The sequence below is a fragment of the Pelodiscus sinensis genome, chromosome 10 (genome assembly GCF_052426305.1).
Source record: "Pelodiscus sinensis isolate ZL-2025 chromosome 10, ASM5242630v1, whole genome shotgun sequence".
In the NCBI taxonomy this organism is placed as follows: domain Eukaryota; kingdom Metazoa; phylum Chordata; order Testudines; family Trionychidae; genus Pelodiscus; species Pelodiscus sinensis.
In genome coordinates this window covers 53,589,798-53,614,713 of record NC_143061.1, presented here as the reverse complement: position 1 = coordinate 53,614,713, position 24,916 = coordinate 53,589,798, and the positions used below count along the sequence as shown (strand labels likewise).

At 54.5% G+C, this 24,916-nt stretch overlaps 2 protein-coding genes across 4 annotated transcripts; both read right to left on the bottom strand.

The window, feature by feature from the left end:
- Positions 1–750: 750 nt before the first annotated feature.
- On the bottom strand, positions 751–7,635 carry CRYGS (crystallin gamma S). The gene is made up of 3 exons (XM_006111175.5): positions 5,276–7,635; positions 1,963–2,205; positions 751–1,101 (listed from the first exon to the last, which is right to left on the bottom strand). Exons 1-3 carry the CDS (start codon positions 5,294–5,296, stop codon positions 829–831), a joined length of 537 nt encoding a protein of 178 aa, XP_006111237.2. The 5' UTR covers positions 5,297–7,635; the 3' UTR covers positions 751–828.
- A 129-nt stretch (positions 7,636–7,764) lies between these two features.
- Positions 7,765–24,871, bottom strand: TBCCD1 (TBCC domain containing 1). Of its 3 annotated transcripts, none has more exons than XM_075937306.2 (8): positions 24,583–24,871; positions 22,735–23,091; positions 18,671–18,826; positions 16,812–17,178; positions 15,175–15,361; positions 14,533–15,030; positions 13,170–13,330; positions 7,765–8,266 (listed from the first exon to the last, which is right to left on the bottom strand). In XM_075937306.2, the coding sequence occupies exons 2-7, from the start codon at positions 23,083–23,085 to the stop codon at positions 13,201–13,203; spliced, it is 1,689 nt and encodes a 562-aa protein (XP_075793421.1). In that variant the 5' UTR covers positions 23,086–23,091; positions 24,583–24,871; the 3' UTR covers positions 7,765–8,266; positions 13,170–13,200. The 3 variants fall into 3 exon arrangements, with proteins under 3 accessions (XP_075793421.1, XP_075793420.1, XP_089637035.1); XM_075937305.2 differs by having other exon boundaries at positions 24,455–24,596; XM_089780909.1 differs by lacking the exons at positions 7,765–8,266; positions 13,170–13,330 and adding an exon at positions 13,344–14,090 and having other exon boundaries at positions 24,455–24,596.
- Positions 24,872–24,916: the final 45 nt, after the last annotated feature.

Sequence of the window (24,916 nt, the reverse complement as noted above, 5' to 3'; positions counted from 1 at the left end):
CTACGGGCGGTGGCTTGTGCGGTTCGGGCTCGCTCCAGGCGGGGGGGGGGGCTCCGCTCTCTGGCTGCTTCCCACTCCCCCCCGTGACACTGGCCCCCGGCCCTTGCCCGACATCCCGCCCCAGAGCACTCGGACCCGGCCTGCCACTCGCCGGGGGGGCTCCCCGGAGCCGGCCAGGCCCCGCTCCTGCCTCCCGCCGCCTAATAAGCCCATCGATCAAGGCGGCGGCCCGGGGCGGCCCGTGTCATTAGCCCGGCCCGCGCTGGAAATGCAAAGCGCCCGCCTGGCTCCCCCGGGGCCCGGGCGCCGAACATGCGCCGCCACGGGGACATCTGTCATGCGGCGCCGCCCGGCCGCCGGAGCCCCCGGCCGCTGGCTGCGGCCCGGCAGAGCCAGCCTGACACCTGCCGGCTCGGCCGGGAAAAGCGCCCGACCAGGAGCCAGGCAGGGGGAAACCGGCTGCGTCGGGCCGGGGCTCCCGAGGGAGAGGTGGCCCCTGGCGTCTACCCGCAGGGCTGCCCCAGGTCGCTCCCCCAGGGTGGAAAGCTGAAAGCTGCGCCCACGCCAAAGGCCACCCCAGGGTGCAGAGCGCATGGAGATTAGCGCAGGGCTAGCAGTGCCATGGGGAGGGAGGGCGTGACATTCCCACCCAGCTGAGGAGACCTGGGAGCAAAGGCCTAGCTCCTGGCTGGAGCGAGGGGACTGCAGGGGCCAGCCAGCTAGGGCCACGCTCAGAAATCAGGCCAGGCAGCTTTGCATCAGCCACTCGCTTTATTCGCCGGCGCCACGCGGGTTCCCTGGCCGCGGGGGGCGCTCAGCCCCCGCCCCTCACTCCACAATGCAGCGGAAGGACTGGACCGAGGGGGACACGGCCCCCCAGTCCACGGGCTTGCGATACTCCCCTTTCTCCAAGAGGTACTGCCGGCCCCGGAAGTTGGGGTGCTCATAGAACACCCAGGCCCCCTCCAGCACTTTGCAGGCGTGGATTTCCCGGATGTGGAACTCGTCCAGGACCGAAGGGCAGTCCTCCGTGGACTCGTACATCTGGCCGCCAAAGTCCCCCTTCTCGAAAATCTGAATCTGGTGCTGGCCTCCGCTGGACTAGAACAAGGGGGAGAGCGTCACAGGCCAGCCGGCCGGTGCTTTATCCTCGCCCGCGAGCTAGGGCCAGACAGGCACCGGGCAGGCCTCTCCGTCCCAGAACTCTGCCTCACTCTTGGCACTGCGGGGCAGGCCCTTTCTTCGCGCCCCTGGGGCTTTGGGGGGAGGCCCTGGGGCGCACACGGGACTGTGCGTCGCAGGTGGGCAATGAAGGGACAGGAAACCTCCCCCCAGCCAATCTACACATCAGGATCCCTGGCTGGAGGGGCAGGACAGATCCAGGCTCAAGGGGTGGAGGCTGGTACCCTGCTGGTGATGGCTAAGAGGGGCCATGCCACCTTGGAGAGATCCCCATGGCTCCCATGCCCCTTGCTGAGCGCACTGGCTGGCTCGTTCCAGCACTGATCACACCCGGAGGCAGCCGGACACCTTGGCTTGGGTGAAGGCAGCGTGGGAGGCCAAAGCCTCTAAACCAGGCCCCAGCTGGCCTGTAGTTTAATTCTAGCCCTGCAGCCGGGTCCCGGCCCTGTGCGAGCCAGCGGGAAGGGGCAGCTCTGAGAACAGAAGCAGGGGAGAGGATGACTTCTGCACGGAGCCCCCCAGCTTCAGAGGGAAATCCGGCGGCTCTGCCGCCCGCTCCCATCACACTTCTGTGCCCAACGTCCCAGGGCCGCTGCGGCTTTACTGCCGCTCTCTTCCTGTCCCCAGGGGGTTGTCCTCAGATCCCAACCTTCTGGGATGCAGAAACTGTCCCCGGTGGGGATGTTACCTCGTTCTCAAGCACAGCAGGGCACAGCCCACCCACTGGGTAATGGAGCAGCTGCAAGGGAGGGCTGGGGAGCACTGGAAGGTCGGACTTACTAAGTGAATGGCTTTGCACGAGCCCAAGCGGTCATTCAGCCCCATCCAGCGCTGGTACTCAGGGTACTCGCCGTGGGTCAGGACGTACATGTTCCCGGCAAAGTTGGGCCGCTCGTAGACCACCCAAGCGCCGCCCTCCACGCGGATGGAGTTGCAGCGGCTCAGGGAGGTGTGAAAATCGGGGCAGTCGCTGTCACACTCATAGCGACGGCCCTGGAAGTGCTTGTCTTCGTAGAAAGTGATCTGAAACACACGCAGAGCAGAGAGAGCGGAGCTTCCTTCTCCCAAGCACTTGGCCCCAGCTCTGCCGATGAGCCGGGGCAAAAGCCGTCCAGAGTCAGGCCCAGGGGGGAAAACAGCGAGGACCGGCGCCAGCGCAAGCACGTGTTAGCTGGAACGGCGCTGTGTGAACAAGCTGCTGCCTTTCCCATAAAGCTGCCGCCTGAAATGGGCCGCCGTAGGAAGAAGCCACAAAACCTAACCTTAAAGGACAGGTGCAAAAAACAGGAGGGGAGCAGGCAGGCATGTTGCTTACACTGAAATTGCTTGCCAAGCTGCGAGGCCCCATGCCCACCAGGTGGCCCTGAGGGGAAGCCAGATTTTGTCCTAAGAGCGGCACAGGGGGCACCATGATGTGCCACCCAAACACCGCCGGGCTGCGTTGTGTTTGCAGAACGAACCCGTCTCCTTCCTTTGGCCCCGCGGAAGGCCACGCAAAAGCAAATAAGCCAGCAAGAGGAGGAATGCGAGGTTGGTTCGCGTTAGTTTATGGCAGGCTGGCGTTTAGCTAAGCGTATGTGTGTTCGCACGATCAGGGCCTCAACCAGTCACGGTGTGATTTTCCTTCCCACGTTCCCCCTTCGGCAGTCTCTGTCCCGCACACAGCGGCCTGGTCCCACTTCTCACGCTAGTGGCCGTTTTGTTTTGCCACTCCCAAAGGGAAATGAGCAAACTGCATTTGATTTCCCTGCCCAATTTACTGGCAGCAGCTCAGCCCGAGGGTTGGAATCAAAGCATTTTGCTGACCCAATTTACAGGCTGTTTCCCTTCCCCCTTCAAACACCAATGGCTCCCAGAACTGAGAACTCCTGCAGGTTACATCCACTGTTTACAGACCAACAACAGACATGGTGTAAACAGCGGGGAGTCCTGCGGCACCGTAGAGACTCAGGGCCTGTCTACACAGCAGGGCTGACCTCGAAATAAAGCACCGCTTATTGCATACGCTTAGGTCAAAAAAGCTTAGGTCTCTGCAGCCGTCATTTCGAAACAGGGCGCTCTTCCTCCGACTGCCCGTCCTCCTCGTACAATGAGGCCTCCAGGAGTCGGAGGAAGAAGCCTGTTTTTCCGAATATTTGCGCTGGGTAGACGGGCGCTACGTCAGCTGGGAAGAACTGGCGTTATTCCGGAATAACGCAGCTGTGCAGACGCAGCCTGACACATCTAGTTGGCGTCAGCGTTCGTGGGTAAACCCCACTTCATCAGATGCAGGGCTCCTGGTGGGTGCTTGGCTGCAGCGAGAAGAGCTGATGGGAATGAATACACTCCCCACCCTCCCACCCCACTCCCCGGCAGCCCTCCGCTGTGCTCCTTCCGCACACCCGGACCTCGCTGCAAATGGCCACGGATCCTAACTTCAAGGGCGACTCCACTGTCGCCAGAGCGGACTCACTTCGCACCTGCAGGGAAGCGACAGGTGAATTCGGGATCATGGTTCTAACCTCCCCGTCTGACCGCGCACACGCATCCCCTGGAGCTCAGCAGGGCAGAATGCCAGGTAGGGGCCCCCAGCGTGTCAGCTCCAGCAGCGAGACGTTAGCGAAGCAGCGGAAGGAACCTTTGTCCTGAATCTTCGGTCAGTTACTGCCCCTCCGCGAGCCACCAGCTGCGCCTCATGCACTGTGCCCCACCACCCCTCCAGGGCCACCGATTCCTGCTTAGAACCCACAGAGCGACCCCCCCCCCCCAGTGGCAAGGCCCCCACTGGCAGACAAAGCACTGTTCCCCCTGCCCTGAGAAAGCGCTTCTGTCCCAGTGGAGAAGTGAGCTCCACAGCAGCAGATCCTGGTGCCCAGCTGACTCGCCCCGCCTACCCCCCTGTACCGGGGCTCGGAGGGGGGTGCGGATGGCTTGAACACTGGGCCCAGCGTGCCCACGCGGGGTCAGGGTGCCTGTTTCACAGACAGGCAGCCAAGGCTCGCTCCGGTGTGCCCCTGTGGCAGAAGGAAGCTCAGAATCTGGCCCTAAGTGTCCAGGCTCACTCAGGCTGGTTTACTTCGGTGGCTAGGCAAGGAGCAGGCCTGTGAGCTACGTTCCTGGCGGGTTTAAACCTACTCGCAGTGCCACACTGCTCTGAGTCTCCCCGGGGACAGCGCTGCAGGCTAGGGGGGTGCCTCGCCAGCCTGAGGGAGCACCAGCCAGGCCTGCGGGGCTCATGCTAGGGCTCTAGAAACAGCACCACAGCTGGCATCAGAGCTGCAGTCTGGGCTCGGAAAGCTAATGAAGGGTGTGCGCTTCCCAGCCCCAGCCACACCCAAGAGCAGCCTGCACGGGTGTTTTTGGAGTGCTGGCCCAAGTCTGTTGCCACGGCCTGGCAGGCTCGCTCCAAACCGCTGGGTAGCCAGACCCGGAAGCAGTAGAGCCCTGTAAAGCCGCAGCTACCCGCTTTACAGCCCCAGGAATCTGCTTCCGCAGAGATGGCTGCCGATATCCGTGGCTTGTTATTGAAGATGCGGGAAGCGGATACACATTTTGTGTCGAGCACTCTGCAAATTCGCGATCTCTGTTCTATATCCGCGGGGACCCGCATCCTCAGAGATGGAGGCGGATACACATTTTGTATCCGGGCTGGTCTCTATGAATCGGCACGGAGCCTGGACAGTGCCGACTCTGGCAGCACTACTCTCAGCCTGTTTTCCCCGCGCCAGTCCTCCACGGATACAGGCTGCTCCGGTGCTTTGCAGACAGCGCACCAGCCTGTGCTCTCCCCGGCAAGACTATGAGAGCACCAGCATGGAGGCGCGTTTGAAAGTCTCCCCACAGACACAGCATTCGCCTCCCCGCTTTGCTCTCCTGAAGTACCCCAGAAAGCAGAACTAGCCAGTGGGAAGGCAAAGGGAGGAGAGACCGTCTGTCACTCAAAACACAGCCCTTTGTATGAAACAGTCCGTTCATCTGTGAGCTTTCACCTCTAACGCTCTCCTTTGTGCCAAATTCTGCTCCCTTTCCCTAAGCTGTTTCTGCCATGTTTGTAAACCGGAGCGGCTTCCTCGGGTGCATGGCTCCCCTCAGAATGGCACACTAACAAACTTACCCTGGCTCCAGCTTTGGACATGCTCCGGTCTAGGCCCCACGCCCCACCTGCTGCAGGAATTCCAGCTGTAACTGCCAAGAGCCGGCGTCTGGGGTCCCCTTTTTATAATGGGCACCTTTTATCCCCGACATTCGCTTGGTCATGAGAATGGGATCCAAGACTGGAGTCAGGGATTCTAGGGCGAGGGATTGTTTCTAGAAAAGCCAGCAGGATTACGGGATCAAGGGAGGCTTCGCTGCGCCCTTTGTTTTTTGGCTGTTGCATCATCAGAGCTGACGGCTCTGCTGAGTCCAAATCCCAAACCTCGGCCCAAAACATTCCAGTGAAGCGGCCCGCCGGAGGGGGGGGTGTGTTGTGCGTGACGGTTTGGTTGCTCGCTCGCCTTTGAACGCGCTAAAAGGATGGGCCGCAGACTGGAATCCAAGGCTCTTAGGCCCCACGGCCCCTGGGGAAGGGACCAAGGCTTTTCCCACTGCCGCAGGGAGCAGTGGGGAGCTCAGACTTGCTCAGTGGAAGGGTGGGAAGGGAGCTGGAGCCAATGGCCACTATCTGAAAGCACGTAACAGGCAGCTGTGGGTGGCAGGGATCACACTGGCCTAGGCGGTCTGGGATTCCACGCTTGACTCTTGGGCCAGTCAGTATCTCTGCCTCAGTTTCATCCTCTGTGAAATGGGGATAGCGACACTGCCCTGTGTCAAATGCACTGAGATCTAGGGAGCTCTGGATAAGACGCAGCTATTATTTCTCCATCGGAGGGGCTCGCGCTGCTGTTACGAACACCAACACCGCAGCAAGGGCAGGGAGGGATTTTTATCCCCATTTTACAGTGAGGAACACAGAGCACAGAGGAATTAAATGAGGGGACCCCTGTCCCATAGGAAGTCCATGTCAGAGGCAGGACCAAAACTCAGATCTCCTACGATTTAACCATGAGACCGTCCTTAGCATCACCTCGATGCATAGGGCAAGGTGGGTGCTTACCACCATTGGAGTGGGGCACCGAGCAGGGAACACGGGTGGGTCGTGCCCCCAGAAGCCACACAGTACTATGAACGCCTCTCCAGCTCTTGCAGCACCAATCCAACGGCTTAGGGACATAAAGCCAGCAGGAGTGCGGCACAGCAGCGCCTGAACAGCTCAGCCCTTATTTCAAGCCTGTCAGAACAGATCCATCTCATCCCAATGCTTCTACGTGCTGCCCTCCTCAGCGGCACACCTTTAAACCCTGCCGCCTCCAGAGGTGCCCCGAGGCCGGCAGACTGAGCTAGAGATCTTCCCGCTGGCGGCCCCCCTGCCTCGCTAACCCCTTAAGTACCAGGCTCTGGCTTTGGCGCACTGGTTTTCTGCTAGCAGGGCGGGAGGCTGCTCACCACTGTTAATCCAAGAGCTGTTTATATGACGATCCCAGGGCCCAGCCCCGGACCAAGCTCCCACAGAGGCGCTGCATATTAGTGGTTGGTGGGGGAGGGAGACACGCCAGGGATGGGCGAGGAGGATCCCAAAACTCAGGCTACAGCCCAACTGGCATCACAGCAGCGTTTCTGCCCCAGCCAGCGGAGCCAGGCCAGCCGAGGGTTAGGGTTTATCCCCCGGTGGGCGTACGCTTGGAGACTGGCTGTCTTGAGAGCAGGGAAGGAGGCTGAGGCCCATTCCCGGTGATTTTCAGCTGAAACGCTGCTCGGGTCACACAGCGGCTGATACTTAACTCAGCGAGCCCGGGTCTGGGAAATCTCTGCTGCTGTTGCCCCCTCTCCGCAAAGGAAGGTGAGCAGGTCCATTTCACTAGTGCGCCAGAGGCGAAATGTTCTTTGTGGTGGGAAGAGTCGAACGGTCTGACCCGCTCTCCAGTGCACGCCTGGGGGTTGTCCCGCTAGCCCAGCCTGGGCACAGGGAAGGGCTGAGCGGGATGGAGGGTGGGGAAAAGTGAGCCCGTCTCCCACACGGGGCTGAGCCCGTCTCTCCATGCTGGCCTGCTGACCCTCACAGATTTGCTGCGGCAGGCTCCTCTAAATGGGAGGGCGAGGGGGCGGGGAGTAAGAGGAGGTTTTGGGAGGGCTGGATTTATTTGGGGGAGTAGGCTGAAGCTCGGGCAGGCAGGGGCTTGGATGGTTATCTGGAGCCTGGATAACTGTGTCTGGCTTCTTCCTCGGCAGCCCCTTCCCTGTGACTCACTCACCCTCCCTGGCCCCAGCCCCAGCCCTGCGCCCGGGCAGCAGCACAGAGGCATTCATCCCCACCACACCAGTACCTTGGGGACAAACTGCCCGTGCGGGGGCCTGGCCCACCTCTCTTGCTGCTGCCTTTGGGGACCCTCCCTGCTCCTTGGCATCTCAGTGTCAAGCCAGGCTGGGAACTGCCTGCCAAGCTGGGCCAGGGGTGCTCAGCGCTGGGGGCAGAGCCCCTCCCCAGCCACCTCATTAGGGTGAAAACTTTTCTTCCCAAACACCGACTGATGTTCTACAGAAGCAAGGAGGCGGCAAAGAGAGAGACCCAGGCAACGTCATGAAACTTCATTCTGTAAGTGCTAAAGCCCTCTCCATCCGACACAGTGGTGGGAAAACCAAACAAAACCCACCACGCCCTGGTTGTCACTTACAACCAGGAATAACAAGCTCTCCACACAGAGGTGCACACGCCAGCCAGGGTCCTACAGGGGCCTGGGCCATTGCAGGCTACATGCCCAGAAGTTTGACTTGGCACTCAGCCTCCTGCTGACCAGGCTGACCGCAAGGTGTAAGCCTGCCTTGCACTACCTTCCCTTCCTAGGCAGTCCTTCCCGTGGTTTCCTCCTGACGCCAGCTGGGATTCAAAGGACACGAACTGTGAAGGTGCAAGGCGATGCAGTGATGTCCTGAACAGCTTTAAAAGAAAAACAAGTCCAGCTCCTGTTGCTGCTCAAGGTCCAGATAAGCCAATTCCACAGAAGTGTCCAACTGGCACAGACCGAAGCATTCACTGGGAACCAGCGTGTCACCCTCTGTCTTCACAGCGCTGGAACAAAACACAGTTTTACTACCACCACGCAATCACCAGCAGGCCTGTGACTTTCTAGCTAGAAAACCCTGGCCCACGAGCAGGCTGACTGCAGACTACTCCTCCCCCTTTGAAGAGCGTGGTGATTGTACCAAGCCCATGAGCAAGTGCCGGGCTCCTTGTGCACCACCACTCGGAAGCTGAAGAGATTATACGGAAACGAATTCCTTGAAGCATCCAGGAAGTTGCCACTAAGGGCTTGTCTAAGGAGGGGGGGTACATCTGCAGAATTAACACACAATTTCAAAGACAATAAGACTTCTACCTGGAGCCAGATGGGGCAGGAGCGCAGGCCACCCAGCACCTTGTCTCCAGGGCCAGCTGGGGCAGGGGCTGCGCGGCATGGTCGCCCGAGGGCACGCTCTTACTGCTAACAAGTTCTTGAACATAGGAACTCACGGGCAGCTGGGACAGACAGATGCACATTTCTAAACTATATAGTCAGATACAATAGTAGTGTTCACATGGGATAGCTGTACCGGCTTTCCCTTTACAACAGTGTGCACACGCCCCAGGCTTGCTATGCACTGTGGAGGGTAGTCCCTGGTCCTTTGCTCCACTGCTGAGCAGCATGCATGCTGGGACTGTTCTTACTGCACAAGGGGGGGGATAACAGCAGCCATGGAATTCCGGGGCTTGGAGTACATTCAAACACCTCCTATGCTCCCTCTCCTTCTGGACAGGTGAGTGCCATCGCAAATTTCTGCCAGCCCGCATGGAGCCAGCAATGCTCCCAGTGCCACGCTGGCAATTGCACAGAGGTAGAGGTGGCCTAAGATGCAGTTCAGTTCTCAAAGCTGGCTTGGCTTTGGACATCACCCACCTCACCACCAAGCAGATGATGCAGTTCCAGCAATGGTGAAGGAGTGATGAAGATGAGAATAAGGACGTCACGGACCATACCTTAGCAACTGTTGCTATAGGAGGTGTTCCTAGAATCATAGAACCCTAGACCAGGAAGGGACCTCGAGAGGCCATCAAGTCCCGTCCCCTGCCCGAGCACCATTTAAATCACCCGGATAGTTTATCTAACTTTCTCTTAAATATCCCCAGAGATGGAGATTCCACAACCTTCCTGGGCAATTTATTCCAGTGCTTCACCACCCGGACTGGCAGGAACTTTTTCCTAATGTCCAACCTAAACCTCCCTTGCTGCAATTTAAGCCCATTGCTCCTTGTCCTGTCATCAGAGGCCAAGGAGAAAAATGTTTCTCCCTCCTCCTTATAACATCCTTTTAGATACTTGAAAACCGCTATGATGTCCCCTCTCAGTCTTCTCTTTCCCAAACTAACCAAACCCACTTCTTTCAGTCTTCTCATGTCAGTGATGTTTTTTAGACCTTTAATCATTTTTGTTGCTCTTCTCTGGATCTTCTCCAATTTCTCCACATCTTTCTTCAAATGTGGTGCCCAGAACTAGGCACAATACTCCAACTGAGACCTAATCAGTGCAGAGTACGGCAGAAGCATCCTGTATTCTGTCTCATATAAAAACACATCGATGGTGCTGCCCCACTGGGCTGTTTAGTGTGACAGGTTAGGTCACAGAGATTGCCTGGAAACTGTCACCTGATGGGCAGATCATATCACTGAGCCTACTGACCTGCCCTCTGGGCATCCCACCATCCTGTCTGGCTGAACCAGAAGCTCTAGTCTCCTCCAGCAAAGGCACAGAGCTGAGGTAAAAGTACCCCAGCAGGTCGCAATGCGCACCGTCTTTCCTAGGTGTGGGAAACCAGCGTGGCTTGATGGGAAAGGAGGATTCTGTGGACTTAGCACCCCCAGCAGTGAGGAAAGAATTTCAGGATGGAAAGGACTCTCGCGATCTGTGCTGAGCTAGCCTTGGAGCTGCAATGGCAACATACCAACATGCAGTGCCCTTGCCCAGAGAGATGATGGTCACTACTGCCATGTGGATACTGCCCCTCCCCCCCGAAAGCTACTGGTCCCAGAGCCAGCCAATACATAGTATTCAGGAGAAAGTTGATGGCTTTGCATGCATGGGGTTCCCTAAGAGAACTGAGGCAACTGTGCCAACTGCTCGTCCCCCTGCACCATGGCTCAGCGTATAACCAGAGGGATATTTCTCCATATTTGTGCCGCAAGGGCTGGTTGACCAGCAGGCAGGTCCACAAATGTAGAGTGGTTTGGAAAGGCCCACAAAGCCGCTCAAGTCATCTGAGCGAATAAAGGAGAGAGTTTGCCCTCGGCATCGTTCTGGGCATTAACGGTGTGGGGATTGCTCCGGTTAGCCTGGGAGACTTGGCTTCTGCTGCTCTGGTTCATGAGCCTATCACCTCGGCAGCTGCAGAATGACAGCAGTGTGCACATCTGGCCACCTGCAGGGCAGGTGGCGCTATTTCTGGCACAGGTAGAAAGCAGAAGATAATAGCATGTGATATTTTGCACAATATCGGAGCTAGTGAGCAAAAGCCTTTACAATGAGTAGGAGACTGAGGTGCAAAGGTCTGCCCGGAGTTTTGAGCAGCTGGCAAAAACGTCCAGTGGAAACAGCCAGTGCAGCATTGTCAGGGATGCTTATTGTTCTGGGAGCTTCGGGCCTGAAAATATGCAGCCATCCATCCCTCTGTTATCCCACGGGGGAATGGCTTGGGAGCTGAGCAGTCTCTTTAACAGGTGGTAGAAGTGGCAATCCTTATTTTATCTTGTCTGTGCCATTATTACCCTGTTGAAAAACCCTGTGACTTATTCCGCTGACAGCCAGTCTAGGAAGCAGGTCACACAAGTGGTCCTCTCTCTCAGTGGCTGCAAGGATGTCGTACCCAAGACGGTCATTCTCCCAGGATATGGCTGTTTTGCTAACTGCACTTGCGTACCCAGAACCTGCGGGGGTGCCAATTGAACCACAGCAGCGCCGTGATGGGATGCAGAGGGAGCACCCGGCTCTCCCACTCAGTGGTGTGTGCAACCAGCAGCCACCTCACTACATGTGCCCTTGCTTTGTGTGTGTCACGTTAGTAATACTGGAGGGGAACAAACTACACGGATGGAAGCCAGCAGGATCCGGTAACCCTGCACGTGGGCAATAGGAAAGAAAACGTTTCGTGGGCCACACAGAACCCTGACGAGCTGCATGCAGCCCGCATGTTGCCCACCACTGACTTAGTCAAAATGAATGGGCTGTCTGTATAAAGTGCAGCGCTGACTCTTTTGAATGGGTTTTTAAACCAGCAGGAATAAAGCTTTAATTAAACAATGAAGCAAAGCTTTAAAGTGACATGCAGCGGGCAGCAGGCTGCGACAAGGGGTGAACACAAGCCTCCTCTTTGCCTCTTGCTCTTGGGGCAGCTGGTGTCGAATGGCAGGACTCGAACTTGTCAGGGACACTGCAGGGCTCAGAAGAGCTGTGTTCCCAGGTGCAATTTCCGTATTGCCCTACACTTGGGCTGGGGGGCTGGCCTCTGGGAGCGTGGCTGCGGAGATCACATGTATTGCCCACGTGTGGGGCCCTGGGTTGGCCGCGTGCCCACTTGCAGCATGCGCTGCGGCTGAGCGTTCCGAGCTTGTACAAACTCCAAATTGCCTCCGCATTTCTTTTTCTTCCTCCCCAGTGCCTTTTGCCATGGCAACGGTGTCCCTAGCCTCTGAGATACTCTCTAGCCACTTCAACTCTCTTGTTCAACAGCTCCCTGTCTTCTTCCCTCCCGGACCTCAAAAACAACCACCGCTCTTCACTGGTTTCTTTTTATTGTGTGTGGGGGGGGGGAGCCTACAAGGAAGGCTGGATATTTCATCCCATGTTGGCTGTTCTTTCCCCATAAGCCGCTAATAAAGGCCCCATCCTTGAAGGCCTGGTCACTGCAGGTGCTGCTACTGAGGAAGTAGGAAAAAGACCAACCAAGCAGTTGCCAATGCCATTCCAGAAGACATGGGCAGCATTTTGATCAGGTCTCTCATATTCCCCCCCAATCCCGATTCTTCTCGTCTTGCTGGACCCAGAGAGCAGCACGCGCCCAAGGAGGGCTAGCCCGGCTGTGCTGGATGCTGCTCAAGAGGCAGCTGTGTCTGAGTCTGGCAGTGGGATGGGAATTATGCTCCCACTCTGGCTTTGCAATTTTGCCGTGCCTTGCAGGAGGAAGTGGGGAGCACTGATCCCAGCGATGTCACATGGAAGCAAGCGACAGAGACTGGCCTGATTCACAACGGCATGAGACACAGTGGGAAGGCCACAGCAGCTGGAGGAGGGGCGAAGGAGTGCATGGCAGCACTGCCTGCACACAGCCAACTGCACTAACGCAATCTGCATCCAACACAACACCCTGGGAAAGCGGCTTCCAGGGTTTGCAGTGTTACTGCGCTCTAATGGATTGCGAGCACACGGGCATTTGCACACCAGCCTCTCTCAAGCTACTGCAGATTGAGCCCCCATGTCGACAAGCCCCTAGCTACCAGGTGAGCTACAGAAGGTGAAGGCGCATCAGAACTAGGCTGTTCTAACTGATTTGGTTTCAGACTACACCTGAAGCACATGCCTTGTCTATGCATATACATGCAGGCTGGTTTGTCAGAGACAGACAATACGCAGCCCAGAGATCTAAGCAAAGTGCTTCAACCTCATTTCAAAGGATTCCTTGAGGAACCAGAAGAGGTCCATACAGAGCTCTTCAGCCAGAAGTACCCTGGGGATGGAAGGAAGATGTGGAGGAGTGCGCAAGGGGGCAGGCAGAGGTTCAGAGGAGATTTTGGCTCCAAGTGGAAAACCAAAGCCAGATCTGAAGCAGCTGGGAGGAGACCCATTGACAGACTTTCACACTCATTGTTCCCGTATGCGTAGCATGTCCATACAGAGGTATGCGAAGGAGTATGATAATTTCTCTATCCCGTAGCAGGAATCACTCACCCTTCCTTTCCTTCGGTTAAAGGAGGGCATCCTAGCCTGCTGCTTGCTTGGCGCCAGCTACAGGAGGCACGAGGCTGTCCAGCTGCTGCCGATGGCCTGTATGAATTAGCCATTCATAGAACTTGTTCTCCACCAGCACCTGGAACTGCTTCCGCTGATCCCTGAAAACCACCAGAACATCAACAATGCAGCAAGCGAAAGAGTCTGGTCAGCACTCACGCCACGCTTCCAACCATCCCTCCTGGTGGCCTTTCCCGTCGCAGTGAAAATAAGCAACAGCTGTAGAGTTACCGTGGTTAACAAAGCCAATGGGCTTGGTTCCCGCATGGAGAAGATTGAATTCAACGAATACCAACTATTATTTAGAATGTCCCTGAAAGAGGGAGACTGCTGGTGTGGACGTAAGCCAGGCAGACATCCCCACATTGCTGTTACTGTACCTCTGCACTGTAGGACTTCTGTGTGTCTCAGAGCTCACAGATCCTGTCAGTTTACAAGGCCTCTGTGGCTTCAGGCCTGCGCTGTTACTTTTACCAAAAATGCCTACATTCCACAGAACCCAAGTCTACGCACAACTGTCATTTGTAACCATGTGAAATTTAAATATCCATCTCCAGAGAAAACAATCTGACACCGCTAGCTGGAACACAACCCAGCTTTATTTCTTTCTCTTCTAGCCTGCAAAATTGATGATCCAGAGTTCTACCCGCATTGAGGGTTTGTGAAGGTTGCAGTTTGGTCTGCATCAAAATGATACCACAAAGAAAATCCTGGAGACCAGACCAGCTAAATTCAAACCCATCAATATCTAGAATCCTGCACTCCAGTCCAGCCAGTTTAGCATCCAAAGAACATGTTTTGTTTTCTAGGTGCTGAGAAGGCTGTCCGATGATACGAGTGTAGATCAGTATGCCAGCTCAGCTACAAAAGCAAAGTAAGGCCTAGTTAGAAGGCTGGAGACTTAATTGTGTTAATCTATATTGCTTACAGGACAAGAAACTTCTGATTTTGTCTGAAGTCGATATACGTAGAAAGAAAACACATAATATGGGTTTTACTTATTTTGTAAAATCTTTACAGTTTTTCCTGTATTTTGCAAGCCTGGAAAAAATCCACCCCCACAACAGATTTCCTTCCGAGTTAGGTAGCAGGAGTTTTCAACACAAAAGCAGCCTACAAGACCATACCACTCCTCACACCCGCAGCGCACTCATGCATAAAACACCGTTTAGATAAACAGACCTCACGAAAGGGCATTGCTGTTCAGTGATGTCAAACCAAAGAGATTTGTACATGTATGGACAAGTTGAGCTTCAGGGCATTAAATACATTCCTCTGTTCCTGGAGGAAGCCAGTTACTCACTTAGTCAGCCCTGCCTCCTTCACAGTTTTCTGCCAGACCTGTATCTTCTGTTCTCGTTGGCTCAGTGCCTTCTGGTATGCAAGCGGCAGCCCTCCGGGTGTTTCTGTTGTGTCTCCTTCCATCTCGAAAGGAATAACAAAGGTGTAAAACTCTGTGGGCGGTAAAAGTCGGAAGACACTTGCATCGCTGTTCTCTTTGCACACCAGCATTGGACTGTCCCAGTAGTTAGGCACCGTGGCCAGGCCTGTCCGGGCCATGTGGTCCTCAAGCATTGGGTAATGGGTGTGGTAAGGGGCAAATGTTACTGCTTGGTTACCCAAGAGAATCAGAGGGTGCGTAGGCGTGAGTATGTTGAAGGTGCAGCCTGTTGTAGAAGAGAGAGATAGACGGTGGCAGATGCCAATGACTTGGACATTATCACAGCTGTGGAGGTGAATGGCTGTCTGCACAGGACCCAGGACAAAAGTGCTATTCCTGCACTTCTCAATGGTCACAGAGCTGAAAGGGAGAAAGATCACAGTAAGCCAGGATGCCCAAGGACAGGACGTGGCCACACACCGTTCAGTGGGATTGTCTAACAGGAACCAGGAAATACCGGCGCAACCCACTCAAATGCTGTCTCATAAGAGAATGTAAACTCACCGTAAAGGGGACAGCAGATATATGAAGGACTCATTGCAGCGATGGATCTTCACATGAGCACCCACCAGGGTATCTGAGCTCTTGGCCAGCGTCTGCTTATAGACCTGGCTCATCACTACCATGCGGTGAACCTCCGGGACCATATGAGCATTGCAGGCAATCTTTGCTCTCTTGGTTGTTCCTTCAACTGCAAAGCCAAAGTTACACACATTAGCCAAAGGAAAAATAAATAAAAAAGCACACACAGGAAGTCTGAATTTACTTCCAGAGCCGGTGCGGCCCAACGTCATATCGCTCACCATATTTTGCCAGGCAGCCACAGAATAAACAGCCCAACAGAAAAACAGCCACCCTGACACTTGGATTACCTAGAGCTCAGCTCTCACCTTACGATTCCTCACGAACACAAGGGCTCTTTCTGCCAAGCTGAGAATTACAGATTTTCACCACTGCATTGAAGAAATAGGAGCATGTGTGTTCCAACCTATTCTTACCCAGTGGTGTGCACCCCATAGCTAAACTCCATTCTTCCATTCTTACTGCCATGCAGTCTGAGGAACACAAAGGATTAAGACTTCGCTCCCTCTGTAAACCTCTAGTTGCATGTTAAATGAGATCAGTGTCTTCATTCTGAGGCCCCCAGATGTTTGGCACCATCACAAAGAAAATCCCAGCAGTTACAGCACTGGCATCAATCCCGGGCAGTCTGGTTCAGTTCTCTGCTGTCTACACAGCAAACAGGAGGCGTGAGCAGCACAGGGGCAGACATACCCATGCTCTCTTTGCTCGAGCAAGCTCAAGTAACAGTAACAGTGAAGCCTTGGCAGCAGCTAAGGCTAACCCTGCTTGCCCAGGATACATACTAGGTACAGTTTCATGCTTTTGTTACCCAAGCTAGCTTTGATCCTGGGATCAGAGATAGCCTGGATATGTCAATACATGCTGTGGTCACAGCTTCTAACCTGCCCTCTGTGGCCTTAGGCAAGTCACTTAACCTACATCATGCCTCAGTTTCAATTGGAGGTAATAATACTGATCTACCTCAAAAGTGTGTTTGATGATAAATTAATGTCTGTAAGGCACTCATACAACGACTGAGGTCACAAAAATCTCTGAACAGCTAGAGTGCCATCCCATTCATCTATTACCCCCCACTTAGAAACACAAGAGGTGTAACACTAGTCAGGGCTGAATTACACTGACAGAGCTATATGGAGCAGCTTACACAGCAATTCCTCCTAAACTGGGGCCTGTACAACCAATCACTTGCTTAGCTTTCCTGGGCATTCCCATGTACTGTCTAGCAGAATTCACCCTCCAAATAAATACCTTTAAGAATAAGAATGTCTCCTAGCAACAGCCAATATTTAGACAACAACTGGAAAGGAAGAGAGGGACACCTGCACGCTAGAGACCAGAGAGGGAGTGGTGAGCGCTAAACAGGAGAGTTTGGAAACAGAAAGTGAAGGCACTTTGCATGACCAACTCCTTCAGCTGTGCACTCCGCCTTCTCTCCTGTGAGGACAGCACCAGGCAGGAACGCAGCAGTGCCCAGGCCTGACTCTCGATGAACGGGAACAGAGGAGAATGGAAAGCTGATCCTAAAACCGAAGAGCAAAGCCAAGGTCTCCCAATACCTTGCTGCGCCCATGCAAGTTTCTTCCCAGACTTGAGGCAGGCAGATGTCCCAAACGGGCTTCCAGTCAGGCAGGCCCTAAGCCAGGCCTCTAGCTTGGGAAACGAGAAGGTTCTGGTGATCTTTGAATAGCCGTTCTTCGCATGCAAGGGCTGCCAGAGAGCAAGCTCATGGAGAGGATGAACAGTCCTGGTTTTGTTGACAGTCCCTTCAATAAGAAAGCTGAGAGCTCGAACAGCTTCCAGAGACACCAGACTACTGTGAGTGGAATGGGAAGAGGCCGTGAGCTGGTCCGGATCCAGTAGCAGTTCCAGCAGATCCAACAGGTGGTTCTGCACAAACGCTTGGTGGGTGTAATCGTCCCAGTTCTTAGAAATCAAAACAAAAACAGAGGTGCTCTTACCAGACTGATACACTTTCCCAATGCAATCGCTGTTGCGTCCTGCTCAGATCCCTCCCACCACAGCTAAATGGTGAAAACAGTAGCAGAGCATGGGTTCCTTCTACCACCCCCATTAATTCTGTGTGCCATTCCTCCCACAGGTGCTGGGAAATGAAGGTGGAAATGAACACTTCATAGTCTAAGCCTCCATGAAGACAACTGTGATTCCTACTGATTGCATCTAATCTAAGCGTACAGGTTCAAGTACTGACTAAGGAGGAACTGGGGGGAAACTTCAGACGGTCCCTTATGAGGAAAAATCCCACTCACCATTCATCTGAAAGGAAATGTATAATCCAAGGGCTGAAGATCTCCATAGCAAGAGAAGACCAAATACATGACAGCCAGTAAAGAAAACTCAGCTTATGCTGGACAGGCCTCACTGGACTGCACCAAAGAGGTAGTCACCTGGAGTGCCCAGGTCAGGTATCAATAAAGTTAGTGGCAAGCCGGGACATTTCCTCAATAGTTCACAAAAGGATAACCCCAATGATAGCACCCCACTTTGGGGGGGACTGACGCTTCTGAAATCGATCTGGCAGATCCATTATCTAGTCATGAGGCTCTGCAGTGTGGGACAGTCTAGTTTTGAACTTGAACGGCAGTTCACAAAAACCACCCGCTATAGAATGCTGCTGAATGCCTTGAACTGTACATATAAAGGACCATTCAGCACAAAGCCCTGGATAAGCATTTTCCCCCGCTTTTCCATTCTAAGCCTATTTTTAGTGTCACAGGCTCCTGAGTTGCAGTTCAGCACTTTTTGTTCCACATGACACAACAGCACTGATGTCACACCCATAACAGAATCCTGCTGACACTGGCAGCTGGCCTTTTTTCAAGGTGTGGGCCAGGTAAATGTCTCTATTGTGTTGTTGTCCATTTATAATTCACTGTCAAATATTGTAACGCAGCAAGACTGGCATACCTGGCTAACTACAGGTACCAGACATAACAACCTATAGCTGGTTAGATTTGACTAGCTGATCTCTTTCTCTGAATCACAGCTTTGTGTATCTTACTCAGACATTGCTCTAAGAATAGCTACCTATAAGCCTGAACATATAATTATGGAAGAACAGCCTCTGAAATCAATTAACATTTTCTGCTGTGTTACATTCTTGTAGTTTAAAGGGCAAAGATTTTTGGGGAGGGGTTAAACAATATATATCACAGATTGAGACCACATGTGAAAGCTCAGTCTGCAGCAAATTTTTAGGGGCAAGTTAGAGTTTTGAAAATTAATGTTAATGACCAGCACAGAATGACCTCAATCTCATTCAATATTTAGCTCAATTGACTAAGTATGCATACCCAAGCCCTGGGCAGATCACTCTCCCACAAACAGAGATTCTCCCCACCCCCACTTTAAGGTGAAGGTTTTGTAACCCCTGAGGGGACAGGATTACAAACAATACCTTGTTTTCACAGGTGGATTTTCCAGTCAGGTTGGCAGACTGAGATTTGGCCCTGGGACTTGGCCACTCTTCTCCAATCAGAGATGTCCGCAAGGAAATCTTGTTTAGCTGCTGAATGTACAAGAACAGCAGGAACTGAAGAGTGTCTATCGACAGCTGGCCAAGAAGGGAACACAAAATTAACATACCAGAATATGAGCAGTGCATGCGATTAAACCAAAGAGCCTACTCTTTTAGAATGAAGACAACAGGGCATCTACAATAGTCCAACTCATTATGGCTCCCCAGCACATATAGGTCTGTGGTATCCGCTATTAAAACAATTGCTAGCTTACATACATCCACTTTGAAATTAGGTTTGTAGGGTTGACAGGTGCTTGCTTGGTTTCTACGGGGTTTCCTTTTCTTAGTTTTTAACTATCCACCCCTCCTTAACAAGCTTCAGTGGTAGTCACATTACACCATGCAAAAAGCTCAGTCTCTCTCACTGTCTGCATCTCAATTTTTGCCACTGCACAGTTCCCATTGGTAACTTTGGGAAGATGCTCATTTTCACATCCTTTTTCCACTTGCCCATAATTTCTTAAAACTGCTTTTCCTTGAGCTCAATATGCTCAGTTTGGGACCCCATCAAACTATAGCACTAGGCCCCCCCAATGAAAAATTGCAATAATCAAGTGTCAGATAAGTGAAGTCTTTAATAAGGGTGAATGTAGTTTTTCACCCTCTAGATTAAATGGCTGACCTGTGTTCAAATCATGCCCCCTAAAGGGCATTTCACAGAACAGTATTAGGGTGTACACAGTTAACCAATGAAAACCTTCATGATTACATGCAGAATCCCCCCTCCCCCACCCCCCCACCCCGTATCAAGGGCTTAAATGCCAGCTCCCCATGAGCACTGGCTGGCACTTACCCGCCCTCTCCGCTGCCTCTGATACAGAAGCAACAGCACAAGGGAGGGGGAGTAGGCATGTGTGCCGGACCCTGCCTCTGCTCCCCCCCCCCCCCCCCCCCCTCATGCTGCTGCCTCTGTATCAGAAGCAGCAACAAGAGGGGGCAGGCGGCTCCGTGGGAGCTGGCTCCCCACATGTGCTGGTAGATGTGTAACTGCTGAAATTTGCAGCAGTTACACATTTACTTAAATAGATGCATTTTTACATCTCTAAACAGTATAGCCCTCTTTTTGCACAAATCTGTTTTGCAGTCTTGACTATTGCAAGAGTTACCAAAGGCCTGCTATTCAATAGCATCTGGGCTTTGTGGATGAGCACAAGACCCAAGGAGCTGGTGCAAATGACTACTTGATATTTACCTCTGGGCTAGGAAGCTTGCTGTTTAAGCTCATTTGATTTCAGGACTGTCATTTTTTTTTATATGTGCACTCCTTAGCATGTCTCTTTACACCACATGGGTTTGCCATACGAAAGCATTATAATTTCTGAAGACCTCTGGCTTTTCCAGCACAGAGAAAAGGAAGTGAAATCGGGTTCCTCCCATAAAAATAAGCTTTCCTTTAGACCAGGATTTCCCAACCTATGGGTCGCCTACATTTCAAAAGGGTCGCCAAGTGTCTCCTCAGGTGGCTCTGCCCCCTCTGCTCCTCCCGTTTTTGAATTGCCGTGGGTCACCAAATCTTCCTGAATTGTCAAAACAGGTCCCCATCTGGAAAAGTTTGGGAACCGCTGCTCTAGACCCTTCCATGAGGGCCACAATCAACAAATACTGAAAGTGTTTAGTTTGTCAAAAAGCATAGAAAAAGTTCTTTAACAATGACATGCAAAGAGCAAATATTGGACTTGTCCTTTTGGGTGGAGGTGGGTCATTTCTCTACAAAAAAATGCAGTCCAAACTGTGTTCAAAGGAAGACAAAAGCCTTCCTCTGCTTTCCCCCATGGCCCATTACAAATTCAGATCCTGCCTAATCTTAGAATGACTAGAAAATGACATTGCAAGAGGCAAGAAAAAGAGGAGTGGATTTTTAATCAGACTGTTTAAAAGTCCTTTCTGGTAAGACAAACTAACTAACATGTTAAAGAATGATTTTGCTGAGTGGCCCCACCCTTTGTGGAGAAACAAATTTTGAGACCTCTCTTTCCCCCCTTCTCCCTACAAGTCAGCCAGAAAAGCCAGGGGGGAAATAGTTGACAATCCTGATAAAGTGAAAAAGAAAAAAATGTAGATGTTCACGTCTATTTTACACATCATACAGGAGGAAAAAAGGGCTAGGCTAATTTAATTTGTCTGCAGGTCACCTTTACGGGAGTCTCCTTTGTGCTCACCTGCCCATGTTGTGTGAAAAAACAATAGTGTATTAGGAACAAATCAGACTTGGGATTTCTCTGCTTTTAAGGGTATGACTGTATTTCATATTCTTTATGGAAATATAGAATATGCTTTTTACAAAATAATTCTTGCAAGGTATCATTGGAAAGCTTGTAATCTGCAAGCTGTGTTTATTCTATTTGTGTGCATGTATCATTCCTGTATTTGAAGTTAACATATGACATGTATACCTGTTCGCTAATCTAGACATGCTAGGCGAAGGTCATTTGAAGTACACAAGGAACTTAATGACCTGGTACTCAGGGCATTGATCTCTAAATAATCTGGGTTTTCCTGTTTGCTGGGACATGGTTGACCCAGCCAAGACAAGTGGTCAGGTCATCTGATACAGGAACCCATTTTGGATGCTGTACTTTTTCATAGAAAATGAAAAGGGCTGATCTGAACACAAGGGATTCCTGCCTTGAAAATATCGAGATATAGGTAGGAAACCAAACAACAGAGACAGCCACAAGACTTGACACCCCTGTTTAGCATCTCAGAGGTCTGCTGCAACCACTTAGAACTGGACATTAAGAAGGCTCAAACTCAAGTTGAAGCTACCCATCTTGTGAGGAAAGATGATTAGAACTACTGTTAGGGTCAGAACTGCAAGTAACCAGTTTCTTTGAGTATTAGAACCACACTTAGCTGGTGTGTTTTATGTTGCTTTGTAACTTAGTTTGATCTGTCTGCTATTACTTGCAACCACTTAAATCTTCCTTTTTATACTTAATAAAATCATTTATTAATTCCCTGGTGTAAATCATTGTTACTGAGGGGTAGGGATGTTAAAATGTTTATTTTTGTAAACATGTAATCATTGAAATTTTCAACGGTTACACATTTACATGCAAGGGGGACAGGCAGCAGCAGTATGAGGGAGCCGACAGCTCTATGGGAGCCAGTGCTCATGGGAGCTGGCTTTTAAGCCATCTCCCCGGGGGGAAGGGATAAAGGGGGGCTGCATGTTACTGTGCATGTTAACTGTACACATTAAACATCCCTGCTGGGGGGAGAGAGCATAATAGCTGTGCATCTTTCTCTTTCATTGATAAAGGGGGTTAAAAATTTAAGAGCTTACTCTGTATAAAACTTTATACAAAGCAATACTGATTTACGTGGGTTTCTAGTCCCAATGGGGCTGTGCACCTTGGTGCTCTGTCCCCTCCCAGAGGTGAGCTAAGTGTCTGTGTGGCTCTGTTGAGAACTGTAACCCTAACTCTGTGCCACTGCCACAGAGACCAGACGGCCTGGCACAGTAAGACGGGGCAGGCTCAGTGGTATTTCAGCACATCAAGTGACAGGCTCAAGTGGATTTCTGTGACCAAACTCATCACAGAAGATTTAAACAAGATCCTGGGAGAAAGGGAGTATGTCAAATGTTTTACTCTAGAAAGATGTCCTAGTTGGTTATACCAACCGTACGCAATTCTGCTGAACAGCATTTGATCTCCACTTGAAAAGGCAAGGTAGCATTGCAGCTCTGAAGGGCAGGGCTGGTATTAACCCCAGTCAAGCAGAAAGCTAACCACGTGAATGGTAGCGTGACCTGCATACACAGACAGCAAAACGATCGCTGCCCCGGGGAGCGTGAGAAAAAGGCTGCTGGGATGGGGCTGTGCAACGTTTCGGACCCAATGGCTAGGCGTAGGCGGCCGAAGGTGCTAACCCTACGGCCCTGTGCCGTGGCCCACAAGTGTGAGCCCCGAGAAGGATCACAGGGTTGTCTCTCGTGCCTTGCTCCGCTGCTGCTCCAGCTCCTCGTCGGAGGCACAGCCAGACAGCACCTCGGCCCGCTCCAGGCGCTGCTCCGCCGTCCGCTCCGCCAGGCTGTCGAAGACCTCGAAGTAGAGCCAAGCCAAGTCCCTGGCCAGCTGCAGCTTTCCGCAGGCGATGTGGCGCCACATGGGCCAGGTGAGGCGCGGGTAGCAACCCTCGGCAGCCCGCGCCCGGGCGTAAGCGGCCATCTTGCGGAGGTAGTGCGGGCCCAGCTTGGCCGGGGGCAGGAGCTGCAGTGCCCCCACCAGGAAGGGCTCCGTCCTCACCCAGAGCTGCACCGCGGCCGGCTCCATGGCAACGCGCGCCATGGCAACCTGCGGAGCGCACACACTCAGCACACGGCGCCCAAGCGGGCCACGCGCCCCGCCCCCCCAGCAAGAACCCCTCCCCCCGCACTGAGGCAGCGCCCCGCCCCCCCAGCAAGAACCCCTCCCCCTGCACTGAGGCAGCGCCCCGCCCCCCCAGCAAGAACCCCTCCCTCTGCACTGAGGAAGCGCCCCGCCCCCCAGGCGAGAGCCCCTCCCCCTGCACTGAGGCAGCGCCCCGCCCCCCCAGCAAGAACCCCTCCCCCTGCACTGAGGCAGCGCCCCGCCCCCCCAGCAAGAACCCCTCCCCCTGCACTGAGGCAGCGCCCCGCCCCCCAGGCGAGAGCCCCTCCCCCTGCACTGAGGCAGCGCCCCGCCCCCCCAGGCGAGAGCCCCTCCCCCTGCACTGAGGCAGCGCCCCACCCCCAGGCGACAGCCCCTCCCCCTGCACTGAGGCAGCGCCCGCCCCCCCCAGGCGAGAGCCCCTCCCCCTGCACTGAGGCAGCGCCCCGCCCCCCAGGCGAGAGCCCCTCCCCCTGCACTGAGGCAGCGCCCCGCCCCCCAGGCGAGAGCCCCTCCCCCTGCACTGAGGCAGCGCCCCGCCCCCAGGCGAGAGCCCCTCCCCCTGCACTGAGGCAGCGCCCCGCCCCCCAGGCGGGAGCCCCTCCCCCTGCACTGAGGCAGCGCCCCGCCCCCCAGGCGAGAGCCCCTCCCCCTGCACTGAGGCAGCGCCCCGCCCCCCAGGCGAGAGCCCCTCCCCCTGCACTGAGGCAGCGCCCCGCCCCCCAGGCGAGAGCCCCTCCCCCTGCACTGAGGCAGCGCCCCGCCCCCCAGGTGAGAGCCCCTCCCCCTGCACTGAGGCAGCGCCCCGCCCCCAGGCGAGAGCCCCTCCCCCTGCACTGAGGCAGCGCCCCGCCCCCAGGCGACAGCCCCTCCCCCTGCACTGAGGCAGCGCCCCGCCCCCTCCCCCCAGAGGCGACAGCCCCTCCCCCTGCACTGAGGCAGCGCCCCGCCCCCAGGCGAGAGCCCCTCCCCCTGCACTGAGGCAGCGCCCCGCCCCCAGGCGAAAGCCCCTCCCCCTGCACTGAGGCAGCGCCCCGCCCCCCAGGCGAGAGCCCCTCCCCCTGCACTGAGGCAGCGCCCCGCCCCCAGGCGAGAGCCCCTCCCCCTGCACTGAGGCAGCGCCCCGCCCCCAGGCGAGAGCCCCTCCCCCTGCACTGAGGCAGCGCCCCGCCCCCAGGCGAGAGCCCCTCCCCCTGCACTGAGGCAGCGCCCCGCCCCCAGGCGAGAGCCCCTCCCCCTGCACTGAGGCAGCGCCCCGCCCCCAGGCGAGAGCCCCGCGGCCCCAGCTCTAGGCGAAGGCCCCGCTCACCGGCCCCGCGCCTCGCCGCGTTTGAATCCCAGCTCTCCCCTCAGCAGCGCCTAGCAACCGCGCGTGCGCGCTGCGGCTGCGACCAGCGAGACGTTAGCTAGACCTGCCCCGCCCCGCCGCTCCCTCACCACGGCGACAGGGGTCAGCACGCGACTGTTGTTCTGCGTGAGCAGGCCACTGTCGCAGTGGTACAGCGCTCCTCCGCCCCCGCTGTGATTGGCCGGGAGGGGCGCGCGCGGCCGGGGATTGGCTAGCCCTCAGCCGGGCACTCTCCGGGTGAGGGATCCCTGGGAGAGGATGTCCTTCCTGGGGTTGTGATTGGCCCCAGGTATCGGTGACGCAGATAGCAGCGATTGGTCAGGAGGCGCAGTGCTGATGTAGTGGGCTGTGATTGGCCCGCCCGGCCGGGCGGTTGGTGAAGTGTGCGGCTGTGATTGGCGAGGTGTGACCGGGGCCGCGCGC

Coding starts and splice junctions, on each gene's coding strand:
- CRYGS (XM_006111175.5), bottom strand. CDS start 5,296: ATGTCCAAAGCTGGAGCCAGG. Junction 2,206..5,275: donor TGTCCAAAGCTGGAGCCAGG/GTAAGTTTGTTA, acceptor CGTGTGTTTCAG/ATCACTTTCTACGAAGACAA. Junction 1,102..1,962: donor CGTGCAAAGCCATTCACTTA/GTAAGTCCGACC, acceptor CCCTTGTTCTAG/TCCAGCGGAGGCCAGCACCA.
- TBCCD1 (XM_075937306.2), bottom strand. CDS start 23,085: ATGGCGCGCGTTGCCATGGAGCCGGCCGCGGTGCAGCTCTGGGTGAGG. Junction 18,827..22,734: donor TGGAGCAGCAGCGGAGCAAG/GCACGAGAGACA, acceptor CTTCTTGGCCAG/CTGTCGATAGACACTCTTCA. Junction 13,331..14,532: donor AAGGAGGCAGGGCTGACTAA/GTGAGTAACTGG, acceptor GGTGGTTTTCAG/GGATCAGCGGAAGCAGTTCC.